The 13,228-nt window shown below is 36.7% G+C and overlaps 1 protein-coding gene across 1 annotated transcript; it reads left to right on the plus strand.

Annotated features, from left to right (window-relative positions):
- Positions 1–579: 579 nt before the first annotated feature.
- LOC149221836 (uncharacterized) lies at positions 580–3,318 on the plus strand. The gene is made up of 5 exons (XM_089387491.1): positions 580–908; positions 1,033–1,467; positions 1,723–2,071; positions 2,400–2,477; positions 2,671–3,318. Exons 1-5 carry the CDS (start codon positions 904–906, stop codon positions 2,719–2,721), a joined length of 918 nt encoding a protein of 305 aa, XP_089243617.1. The 5' UTR covers positions 580–903; the 3' UTR covers positions 2,722–3,318.
- The last annotated feature ends 9,910 nt before the right edge of the window (positions 3,319–13,228 follow it).

The following is a 13,228-nucleotide window of genomic DNA, read 5'->3' on the forward strand; positions in this document are numbered from 1 at the left end:
CACAAAATTTAGAATCATTACCCTTCACATCACGAAAAGCCTAAAAATTATACCATATCACCATCTATTTTACGCTCAATAAATTTATTTTAAAATATATAATTAAATAAAATATAAAATATTAATGTAAATATTTTTAATAAAACTTAAATTAATACTCTAAATTTTATTTAAACACAAGAGAAAACATAAGTTCAAAAATAAGTTTACCATTAGAAGACATGAAGACTTGAAGTTCAATTACCATTAAAAGGTAAATACACGGAGTTCATAAATTGGTCATCCAATGAAATCATGTGAAGTTCATAAATTGGCCCTCTCATGAATTCATGTGCAATGTCATTCATTACCACCATAATTTTTGAAATGTAAAGGAGTTACTGTAGAAGTTCAATGCAGCTTTGGATAAGTTATGTGGCTTATTTGGCTACTTTAGTCTGAGCCCAAGGGTCCTTTATTTTGAGGAGTCTCTAGTCTGATTTGAAAATTTTAAATTATTAATACAAGATATTACACATAATAAACAAATAATTGTTAATTTAATATTTAATCTTGCCTCAAAATTAGCTTTAGTATTCAAATGTATAATCAGCAAATCTTCCATCCTACATACTTTCATCATCTCATCTCCTAGCGCTTCTGGATCATGTTTCCCATCGAGCTGCTGCTTTTTCCTGCCCGTGTTTCTGGGATAAATTACACAAATCCAGAGGCACCGAATACTTTTCAACGCCTTTCTGTATGCTCAAAATAGGATTTGGGAGATCATCTATCCGAGATCTGGATTTAGGTCGCTAGGCAGCAGATGTTTGATCCATGGAATCAAATTGCAGGGGCTATGCTAATTTTTCTTTTTCATTTAGGATTCTAACCGGAGTGTTAGTTATATAGTCATACCCTGCCATGAGGTGAGTTGCTCTGTAATGGGATGCATATATGTGCATTCTTATTATTTTTTCTGTGTTGTGTTGTGTTTGGAGTATGGCAGTGTAGGGAATTTAATTGATGTTACAAGGAATATTTTCCGCCCAGATATCAAGTTGCGAGTCAGGAAATTCATCCTCCGAGTAATGGAAAGAAAGCCCAGGGTATAGCTTTGAAAGAAAAAGGAGAAAAAATGCCTAGGATCAAAGGAGGGTCCTCAAATAATAACGCTATAGATACAGATAACCATCATGGTTATCATGGTGTTATTGAGCCATTGAATGAGAACAACAACCACGAAAATGGAAATCAGTCCTTGACAAACCGCTGGCCAGGAGGGGATCTGCTTTCACAGTGGAGACAGAAGAAGAGGTCCAGAGGTTGCAGAACCATGGCCGACGATTCTGCTAGAAAATCTATTGCAATTGATATGCATCTTACTAAGACTGTAAATCAGTTTGCATCCACACATCCCCATCATATTATTCATTCTAAAGATACCATCGCTTCACCAAGTCCCTGCAGTCCGGAAGCCATCACAAGGTCAGTTGAAAAAAAAATATACTTTTTGCTTGGATAGCAACCTTCTATAGTACAATATTTCGAATTTGGGTTGGAGTTTGATTTGGGTACTTGTTATTATTGGGAATTAAGTTGTTTCATTCGGTAATGTCTGGATTAAAAAATTTCGATCAGGGTACTGGGATTTTGCAGTTTTGGGTATCGTTAGGAACTAGAATTTTTTATTATATATCTTTTCCGTTTGGGTACTAAATTCTGCTACTTGGGTATTGTCAGGGATTCTGAAGACCTACCTACTTCTGGATGCAATGGACTATCTTTCAATCAGATAGCAGATAGACATTCTCCGCCATCTTCTGATAAGCCTGATAGAATGGCGGCCCCTTATAGTGGTGTAACTACTGGGGCTGTAGGTGATTGCATGGCTCCCAGTTGTATAATGCCTTCAGAGATTGACTCCTTTCTGCAGCCTGTAGAGAAGAATGATATGGATATGCTTCAATGGCTTAGGATATTGATCTCGTTGACACGTAAAGAGGAGGAGGAGCACTTTTGTGTTATCAAGGGCAACAAACTTCCACAGAGACCCAAAAGGCGTCCAAAACTTGTGGAGAGGAACTTGCTGGTAATGAGAAGAATTTCTGACAAAAAGGGGCTTTTTTCTTCACAAGAATCTGCTTCAGAGAAAATTCAAAATACTATCTAATATTTTGTTTTCCATTGAATTTCCAAAATTGCAAGGCTGCAATACCATTTTAGATTTTTTTTAACCTAGGTGCCAGGAAAAGTTGTGTACAAGACCAAAATTCGATATTGCAGTTATATGATTAAGTTAGGTTTATGCCCACAACGCATGCTACAAGTTGCATCAGAAGATATTGTTATATCTTCGTCACTGACTACTAACCTATTCAACAAGGGCTGACTCCCGTGCTTTTATGGATTTTTGACAGAATTGCTATCCTGGTGTTTGGCTTTCTGATGTGGCTAGGGGACGATACGATGTTAGAGAAAAAAGGAACACAAGGAAGGTACCGTTTTTAATAGTTAGTGCGCAAATACATTATAAATGATTTCCATGGGAGTTGTATTGGTGATATTATGTAATTTGGAGTTAAACCCCGTGGTGCATCTAGGTTTTAGCTTTTTATTTGGTTTGACATGACCAGCAACTAAAATGAATTAAAATACTTAATTCTATGTTTATTGTGTACCTTGATGCAGAAGCCAAGGGGGTTGAAGGCCATGGAGAGCCAAGAGAGTGATTCGGATTGATTTGTTCTCATGATAAATGCACCAATCTACAACCAGCTGTTGATTGAAACAGGTCCACTTTTAAAGCATTTTTTATGCAAATTGACTGTAAGCCACTAGATATGTTTCTTCTTTATTTGTGGCCACAGAGGTTGATATTACAGGCTTTGGAGACAAATTTGCTATAATGCTGGTTTTGCAATGGTGCACACAGTTCCAAAGATATCATCGCTTATTGTTTTCCTGATCTGTTTTCAATCATGGATGGGTCTTAAGTTTGTATATAATTTGTATTCATATAAAAAATCCGAGATTGATGATGAGAACCTTTAGGGTCCTTTTTGAACATCATATAAGGTTCAGGCCATCCTGCACCAGTTGTAAAGGCAGTCCTAGTGGAAATCTAGTAGCCTTTACACCATTCATAGAGAGTAGGAATGATAACTTGTTATCTTGGATATATTAGAGTGTGGTGGGTCTTGAAAGCTGTGGTGTATGATCATTGATCTAACTGTTAATAGTTATCACATTCTCAAGTTACATAATGGATATGGAATCATACTTCCATTGGATTGGATCTTATTCCATACTTTGGATGCATGTTCATGTTCAGTGATTTATTCGCAAGTTATTTTCTTCTTGTGTATGGTGATTTAGGAGTATAGGAGATCCTCAATATAAATCTGTCATACCTAATGAAACTAGTGAATTTTGTAACACATGTAAAGTTGTGATTATTCTCAAGCTACAAGCCATGTGAATAATACATTGAGCTCAGTTCTGATCCTCGACTCTTTTTTTTTTCTTACTTGGGAAAACAGTAGATACTTTCATTAAATGATCAGATTCTTTTACATGTCGTAGTCCTAAGATCTCTAGGGTATCTGTTTGTCTACCATCTCTTTAATTATGTCAATATCTGTACATGCATAGGCAATGAAATGATCACAAAAGAATTACTGGGTTCAGTGAGGCTCCAGTGTACATTTTTCACGCAATGATGGTTGAAATTTGTTGGATCTAAATGCAGTAGAATCAACTGTAACTGTGATGATAGTTCCATTTTGAAAGGTAATAATTATTCTAAATATTATGGAGCCAATATTATGGAGCCATTGTCCTATACGATCCATATCTGAAATCAGCCTCAGAATACTTTTTGTTCTGAATAGATGCAACTGCCTAGGATCCTTTCATACATATATCTATAGGATCCAACATATATATATATATATATATATATATATATATATATATATATATATCTCGATATAGTTCGAAGCAAATGCCTCTGAACCTAAGTCACCTGACACGAGGATCCATATCTGAAATCAGCTTCAGAATACTTTTTGTGCTGAATAGATGCAATTGCCTAGGATCCTTTCATACATATATCTATAGGATCCAATATATATATATATCTCGATATAGTTCTAAGCAAATGCCTCTGAACCTAAGTCACCTGACACGAGGACACGCAACACGTAGGACACAAAAATATGAGTGTCCGACACGTGACACGACTACCCCCCCAGAACAGGACACAGAGGACATGCTATATATTTATTATTATATATTAAAAAATGTAAAAATTTAGTGAATTGCACATAAAATATGAAATATATAAAACATTTAGATGATGATGATACAAATTCATTACACAACTAATTCATATAACCAAAATAGTATTGAGTGCAAATGCAATCCATCTCTGAACCAAAAATACATCAACAAAGAGGCCCTAAAGGGCTTGTATAGTCCAAAAAAAACCATGTTACAAAAAATAGCTAGTACCATATATCATCAAAATCATTGCCTATATTGGGATCCTCATCATCAACAACACCCTCTAAGCATTAAAATAAGATAGAAAAAGCTTAACATGTTAAATTGAGATTCTGTTTTAGTGAAGGGTGCATTTTTACTATGGTCATGATAGAGAAGTTCAACAACCAATGCTACCAACATCAAGGTACATAGAGGGCTTGGTCCACTTAATTAAATGCTAGTTTCATGCCCTCATATACTACAAACTGCAATGGAAATGTTGTAATCCTCCAATCCTGAAATCCTAAAAACTGTTAAGTCTGCTGGATTTCAAGTGGGATCTAAAATTCTACTTTTCCCATATGAAATACAATGAGGTTGAAGCCACTCTCAAACATCCTGAGTCATTTCATGGTAATGCTAAAAAGTAAAAGGACCATTACTAGCATTAGTAGGGCCTGAACAAATCCACTTTCCAACACTTGGAATCCCTTCTAACATTGCTTAATTGCCCTTCACTGCACTTCAGAACCTTCGAGAGCTCCAAGATAGTGACTAAATTGCGTGAGAATGAGGAAATAAATTGATTTCAGGATGTTTTTTTCACAGGACAAATGTCCAAATTTTGGGATACCAGTAGGGCTCGTGTCTGAAATGAGTCAAACTCGTGTTGGACACGTGTCAGGCTTGAATCGTGTCGGACATGCAGGATTTGCGACATGTTGTGGGGGAGGGACGTGTCTGGTGATTTAGCTCTGAACTGTGACTGTTGGTGAATTTGATACTGTCAAAGCTCATCACAGTTAATTTTAAAGACACAGCTACTACACAGATATGCAGCAATTTCTACATTACCACGATTCAAGGCAATTTGTTTTTGAAGTGTAGACAGATATTGAAATTTAACAAATGTGCCTCTTACTGATATTGTAAGCTTTTAGAAATGCAGTTCTTCGAAAGCTCTCTTGCTTTGTGGAGAAATAGACACGGTAATTGATTGCAACACTTTATGCTCCAGTAAATTATAAAGCTGTAATACTTTATAGTGGCAAGTTCAATTATAAAGCTGTAATATTTTATAGTGGCAAGTGGAACGATGCCTGTTAGAGTATTTTTTTTGTTTCAAGCTACAGTTTGCAGATAATAGTTTTCCTCGTTAGCAGGGATGAACACTTACATGTTCCAATAATTTTTCATGATTCAAGATGCAATTTATAGATGTTACATCTTCCTTTGTAACGGGAATGTACGTATCTCTTGTTTAGACACTTTTTGCTCTTTGCAATATGGTTTTTGCTAGCCTGTGAAAATATATCATTTCTTGTATCAGATTCTTTACGAATCAGACTAATTTTGGTTGGAGGCAAAACTGAAGCAAAAAGGATATTTTATTGTTTAATCACATTTAACTGGAGAGAACAATAGTGACTACCGTCCTTGGTGACCCAAGGTTTTCTCAAGAAACAATCCACGTAAACATCACTTCCTGAGAATAGAAACAATGATATGGTGGGAATAGTTTTTTTTTTTAAAGATAACCGAGGATTTCATTAAGATAAAACACTGAGCTGAGGGCTCAGTGGGTTTACATCAGGAGTACATAATCCATCTCAAATTCCAAACAAAACACATTTAACTGGAGAGAACAATAGTGACTACCGTCCTTGGTGACTCAAGGTTTTCTCAAGAAACAATCCACGTAAACATCACTTCCTGAGAATAGAAACAATGATATGGTGGGAATAGTTTTTTTTTTTAAAGATAACCGAGGATTTCATTAAGATAAAACACTGAGCTGAGGGCTCAGTGGGTTTACATCAGGAGTACATAATCCATCTCAAATTCCAAACAAAACACAGTCTGAAATTCCTATTTCCCCGAAACCATTTACAAATTCTTATGACTCTATTCACCAAAAACAGTGGGGAAATTTCAAAACTTATCCATTTGTAAAGACACCAGTACTGGCCTACAAAAAAACAAAATGTACATATCATCAGAGTTCATATATTTTTTCTACTGAGAGGCTAATCTTCATTCAGATTGTTCTTAGTGACCACCGAATTGGCCATTTCCTTCACTTCCTGAGTCAGCTGTTCCAATTGCTGCTTGAATTGCGTCCATTTTGCCCTCCAGCCTTTGAAACTTAAGCTGGCTACTGTGAATATTCTCCATGAGAATGGAGATACCCTGCTGTACCCGAAGCCATACATGTTTCTAATTCTCTCCTTCTCCTCCCAAAGCCATGAGAGCAGGAGGATCCAATTTCAGAATTAGTTCCACAGTCCAATTCGAACCTGATGGAATACCCCAGTCCCAGGTTGCTGAGACAGAGAGAGCCCATGATCCCTGCACAGATTAAAGGCCACTTCCCCAAGGGGTAATAAGCCAGCACACAATAGAAACCTGCATTTGCACTAAAATTAACACCAATGGTAATTAAAAACCTGAGATTCAAGTAAGCCCCTCTGCCAAAACACAATTGCCCCCTTTGAAGGCTGAACGCCCCTTCCCAGAGTTTGACTTCTAATAGCTGTGGTGCACAGGAGGACCAGGGCAGTATTGGTTATCTGTCACTGATAACATTAAGCGACCCCCCATCAATGGATCTGAACCACAACAACTGCCTTGTGATTCCACTTATGCCCAGAACTAAAGCCGCCCTCCAGAGAGGTCGGATATATACAGAATCACAGATAGCAACCCAAAAAGGGCTGGGGAGACCTGTCCCACCAGGAACGACACCCACCCAGTAACCACAGGGCACAATTTAATCAGATCCCCTCCCACCCTGATCCATAGCTTACCAATATATACTACCAACACTGCTCTGTTTTCCTTCAATTTAACAGCAGACAACTGAATCCAAGGGAGTCTTAATAACACCACCAGTGCACCACAGAAATGTTTCTTGCCAGCATAACAGCAATCGACTTGATCCAAGAGAAACAAAACAAGCGCTAGACAATAAACCAGAGCCTTGCAAGTTTGCAACTGAACCGAACAAGGTAACGGAACTGACAATAGTATTTTCTTACCGCAATTATCCACTTTGTGCAGCTGCTGCAGCACCACTGCCCTTTGTCCCAAGGCCGAAGAACCAAGCAGCTTCCCACACTTACCCACTCCAAGCAGCACCACTTTCTTCTATCCACTTCCGTAGTTACCCACACTGAGCAGTAACACTTTCCTCTGTCCTGAGGCCGAACAACCAAGCATCTTATTATTCTTACTACAATTGCCCATGTCAAGTAGCACCACTTTCCTCTATTTTGAGGTTGAAAGACCAGGCTTCCAAAGACCAGGAGCCCAGCACCCAAACATGGCACCACATTAAGGATTGGAAAAACCTCATGATCTGTAAACTGTCGTGGATATTCCATTGGACAGTTCGTCACAACAGATCTAATAATATTATATTAAAACTCTGAAAAATCGACACTATTACAGTTTATTAAACTTTAAGATCTGTGTATTTAACTATGATTAGTGCATGCATGCGAATGTAAATTATGCAGAAAAGTAGAGAACGACAAAATAAGTTCACACACACATAAGACACAAGATATGCTCTCTGGGAAACCCTTTTGGGAGAAAACCCTGCTGGAAGGTGAGGCTGCTTCGCTCTCTTTCTATGTCTGGAAATATGGCTGCAGGTACCAAGAATTAATGCTGTAGCCCGTTGGCTGCTACAGTGCACAACTCCTCTCTGTGTGCTTTACCTCCTATCTCTCCTGGCTATCTTTGCTCAGCGATGGAACGAAATTCTCTCGAAATAATGGAATGCTTTTTCCTCCTAGTGGTCCGGTTATGACAGAGCATGATAGCCTACTAGTGGTTAAGTTTTACTACATCAACTCTTAACTAGAGTTACAAATAGACTCTTCTAGAGTCTTTTACATCACAAACACTTGGGGTTGACGTGGCATCCTCCCGAACTATCAGTGTGAAAACAGGAAGGTCAACTTCTAAGTGGCATAACTTTTGCATATAGACTCCCGCGCTTGTTGCAGGGTTCATACTTTGTTAGCAAAGACATGTTTTATGCATTTGCATTACAAAAAGCTTACTACTTGTTTAATAGGGAATAATTCTTGATTTCATGGCATTACAGGCTTCATGTTTTTGCTGGGTACAGCTGGAAATCATTTAGTTGAATACCCAATGGAAATGTCTTTTCGACATGTAACTCTTTTGTGATTGGTGAATTTCTTCTGAATTTACACAATGATGAAATGCATTGCCTGCTAAATCTCACCAATATGAATTGAAAATCTGTTGTGACGCTCACAATATTGATCATAAATATTGAGGTTAAATATCTTTATAGTATTTAGCCAGATGTTGAAGTGATTATATATGCCCATGGAGTAGTATTTAAAATTTTAATGCAAACTTGGATTCACATGTTTCTTTTTTTCCATCCATACTTTTATTAAATATCATATATGCATCCATGTGCCCATGGAGGGTCTTAAATCTGCTGTGCTTATCTCTAAACAGATTTTAACATATTTTTGGCTTCAGGGCTTTCTGAAGATTTTTTCTCATGAGCTTGGATTTTATCTCTTTATGTCATCTAGATAACAAAGTAGGGTTTGGGATTTTTTTCCATTAAGAATTTTCACTTTTGCCTTCTAGCATAGGGTTTTAGCTTCTAGGCAATTATAGATTTGGCAGACAAAGTCAGGACTTGGAGATAAGTTGGTGAAGTGGAATAAGTAGCATATCCACTTTTGTTTTCGTCGTAGAATTCTCTCTTTTACAGATGTATTCCAAGGGTACTTGTGGCCATCTGCTGTACCTGGGGCCTTAAACCATGATATCTATCTTTTATATGTGGATTTTGCTGTTCAGTTGTGTATAATGGATTAGTTCCTTTATAATGTGCGTATCATCTAAGTGCATATATAATTAATTACAAAGCATGTTTTGTCTGAAACTGTATTACCTTTTGTGCTTCTGCAAGAAGATTTCCTTTGAAGTCGTGGAAGGCATCATTTCTGTTCTTAGAGAGTGATCATAAACACCACTTCTTAGGAGCATGTACTTTTTGGTGAACTAGATTGTTATTTTTGGTGCAGCACATTATCTAGATGAAAGTATTAATTAAACATTTGAGTTTACCAGTTAACAAGTTTTTATATTCTATTTATGATATTTGTAGGTTCTCAAGCGGTTTACAAATGTATAAGTTGGTAAATATTTTGTCTTCTATGTGATAACTAGATTTTCATCAGTAAGATACTACTAGTTAAAATATTATCCGTGACACAGGTTCTTTCTATATACCAATAAATTGAAGACAATAGTGCTATAATGCCTTCGATGCAACTAGATATGTAGTTTTGGAAAGATGAATTTTGAGATAGTTACATCTCGATTTCATAATAAAATCAATAGTTTTAAACAATTGGAAAGAAATTTATAAAGATGGGAGAAGAATGCCAGTAATGAGGAAATGAATGCGAGCATATAATAAATGTAAATTTTGTTTATTTTCAGTGAAATAATCCCTAGGATTTAAAGTGCTTTATATTATGTAATTACAGATTTCTATGGCTAAGAACATGATGGGGTCAAGAAGGGATGACAGCTATTTCAGGGCTATCCATGTACTCATACAACGAACAGTCTTTCCTCTATTTTGCTTCAATGTTGTTGCCCATGGCTGAACACAGTATCGGATTCACTGACGCGGGAGTCCTATTGATTAGACCTGTAATTGAGAAGAGATGATTGTGATTTGAGGATATGTATAGTGTGAGGATTGGAGAAATAATATAACTATGCCTACCAGTACGTTGGCTTTTGGCATTCCTATGCTTATTCGCTGAAGGAGAAAGTTCAGTATTTGCTTTTGATTTCTGCTTGTAAAGTGATACTAGTTTAAAACAGCATACATGTCACCTCATCCAAGAACCATTGTTGACTAGGCTAAAGTCAACTGTTTTTTCAGTTGTCTTATTTTTCTTATGTATAGTGTGATGGAATGGAGAAACGGTAGAGCTATACCTACCAGTGCAATGGATTTTGAAATTCTAAGCTTTAGCCGAAGGAGAAAGTTCAGTTTCATTGCGTTTGATTTCTGCTTTTTAATGTAATTTTGCCACGAAACAGTGTGAACCCTCCTACTCAAAGAACCATTGTTACTTGGCTAAAATCAGCTCTTTTTTATTTGCCCCTTGTAATTTTCCAGTCTTATTATAATTGGTATAACATCACATTCAAGATATGAGGTCCTGTGCCATTTGGAGTAAATGCATATGATGTATGCGAGCATCTGAGGTAACAAAGACCAAGGTCTAACCGAGACAGTTCCATGCTATGTACAACACTATATGCAGAGAGGACCAAAAGAAAAGGGAACAAAAAATCAATTAAAACTATCCATGATACCCAATAAACGAAAGGAAATTTTAATCCTTCATCCCAGATTATCTCAATACTATTACCTCCAGTAAGTCAGAGACAAAACTTGCAAACAAATATAAAGTACAACGTACAACAACCTACTAAGGAAAAGTACAACGTACAACAACCTACTAAGGAAGCAATTTTACTTGAATAGTCCAAAATGTTAGAGACCATTTTCATGTGTCAAATGTCTGAAAACACGTCACTAAATTATTGGCATTCAGTAACATTCATGACCATCTATCTTATTGTAGTCCATGTCATTTGAGCTTCGATTCAACTTAAAAGTCCTTGTATTAGTGTTTTGTCTGTTGTCAATCTCAGCTCGTCAACATTATCTATAAACTGCATGATCTGGCCCTCGTTCTCTAGCACATGAGATCAAAAGTATTTGGTACTTATCGCAAAGAAAAGTCATTCTCACAAAATTGGGACTTATTGGAAAGAAAAATTGTTGATTAGAAAGATGAACAAAATTTAAGCAATCTCATCACGATGCCCAAAAATATATAATGGCTTCCTTCCAAAACTTTAAAATGAAGGCTCCCTAATGGTTTGCCTCACCTGGAAACAAGGTTCATTTGTGCACTTTCCCATTATTTGCTTAGGGTTCAAGGAAGAAAACTGAAAATAATTGTAGCCAAGTTCAAGCAGCTTTAGCAAAGACTTGATACTGGATTGTGTACAACCTTATTGAGTCTCTTTTGCTTTGCATTTAACTTACAACATACAGGTTTCATGTTAAAAATTTGCACTTGCCACCAATCTTTGATTGAGGATGGACAAAAGTAGGATATACATGAATCATATATGTTTGTTAGCATTTCCCTATTAAAAAAAATATGGCCATGCTATTAATTATAGTGACCTCCATACCTACTCTTAAGAATAAGCTCTAAGATTTGGGATTCCCAACCCAGTTTTCAGGGTGGTGATGACTTTTTGGAGAAGTAAGAGCTTTAACGGTGGAGTGGTTGAGCTAGGTAAGCGGTAGTTTGGGAGAATCTTAAATGCTAATAGGAGCTACATGAAGTTGCTCTATTGTTGGAGTTGATTTATAGTTTTGTGATTGACTCAAATCATGCAAGTGTATAGGTTGGGGTTATGGACTTTCTATTCACAAAATTTTATTGTTGTTGCTTCATAACCCAATAGAGAAGACTTAAAAGAAAGCCCTTGAAAAGTTTCTTTATCATGTATGTCATTTGAATAGAGAACACAAACAATCCATAACTAACTACTTGTATCTACTCAACTTAGCCTAAACACCCTCATTGATCATTGATGAGATCCAATCCGCTCTATTGAATAGGGTGTTGTGTGACAACACTATCATGGGAGGGATAAAGTGAAGCTTTCTTGTAACATGATATGGTATCAAATTAGACAAAACTAGACTTAGGTATGAAGTATACACCATTGATGAATGGAAAAGACTTTGAAGAATGGGAGGATCTCATGGATAGGTATGGACATTTGGTGGTCAGAGTTGATCCTTCTCCACATTGGATGTAATTTGTAATACCCATGTTTTGAACTTTGGCATGCGTTAAATTACATTATGTGAACGTTGTGAACATGTTAGTATGATTTCTAGTGTGGAGCTCAAGGCCAAGGCCTTACTAGTGAATGACTAGACATGTATGATGTAAAATACTTATATGGACTATGTGGTGGGTTAACACGGTAAAATATAAAGTTGTGTAAGTACTAATGATGGAATATAATATATAATGGTCCAAGATGGCTACATAAAGCATGAGAGGGGCTATGATTCCACTAGAGGGGAAGAGTAGAGGGGGCTTATGGGAAAATGAACTCCCTAATGCCTACTGTCAACATTAGAACTGATCTCTTTTTGTCATTTGCCTTAAAAGAAGCCATTCACCTTCTTTGACTTATCAATTAATCATTGGAAGAATGTAAGAGGTTAGCGGGGAAAGTCTTCTCACATAGTTATAGTAGCATGGGCCAAGTATAATTGTTATGGGAATCATAGGAGACCTACATTGCTCTAGTCAAAAGTAATGTCAGTGATAATTTCCACCAATTCTCCCATTACCATGGATTGTAGCATTGTTGAAAGCATTCACACATTCATGCTCTACATAGTTCATGTTGTGTTCTACATTAACAATCCTTACCAATCTAGAAATGAACCAAAATCAACACCATGAAGAGGAAATTTGCAAACTTGGGATGAAATATAATTGGTTGTAAGTGAGCATATAAGCTACGTAATATGGGAATCCATGATCCACTATTCATATTCTACTTTTCAGATGCTTTGAAGCCCAATATTGTTCTTGCAGGGAATTCTCATAAAAATACAACAAATTAAGCT

The sequence above is a fragment of the Pinus tabuliformis genome, chromosome Q (assembly GCF_031772625.1).
Source record: "Pinus tabuliformis cultivar Carrire ecotype Pingquan chromosome Q, CPIR1, whole genome shotgun sequence".
NCBI lineage: Eukaryota > Viridiplantae > Streptophyta > Pinopsida > Pinales > Pinaceae > Pinus > Pinus tabuliformis.

What these genes read in the sequence shown, in the direction of transcription:
- LOC149221836 (XM_089387491.1), top strand. An exon ending in AGTCCGGAAGCCATCACAAG is followed by an intron (nt 1,468 to 1,722) that starts GTCAGTTGAAAA and finishes GGGTATTGTCAG; the next exon opens with GGATTCTGAAGACCTACCTA. An exon ending in TTGTGGAGAGGAACTTGCTG is followed by an intron (nt 2,072 to 2,399) that starts GTAATGAGAAGA and finishes GATTTTTGACAG; the next exon opens with AATTGCTATCCTGGTGTTTG.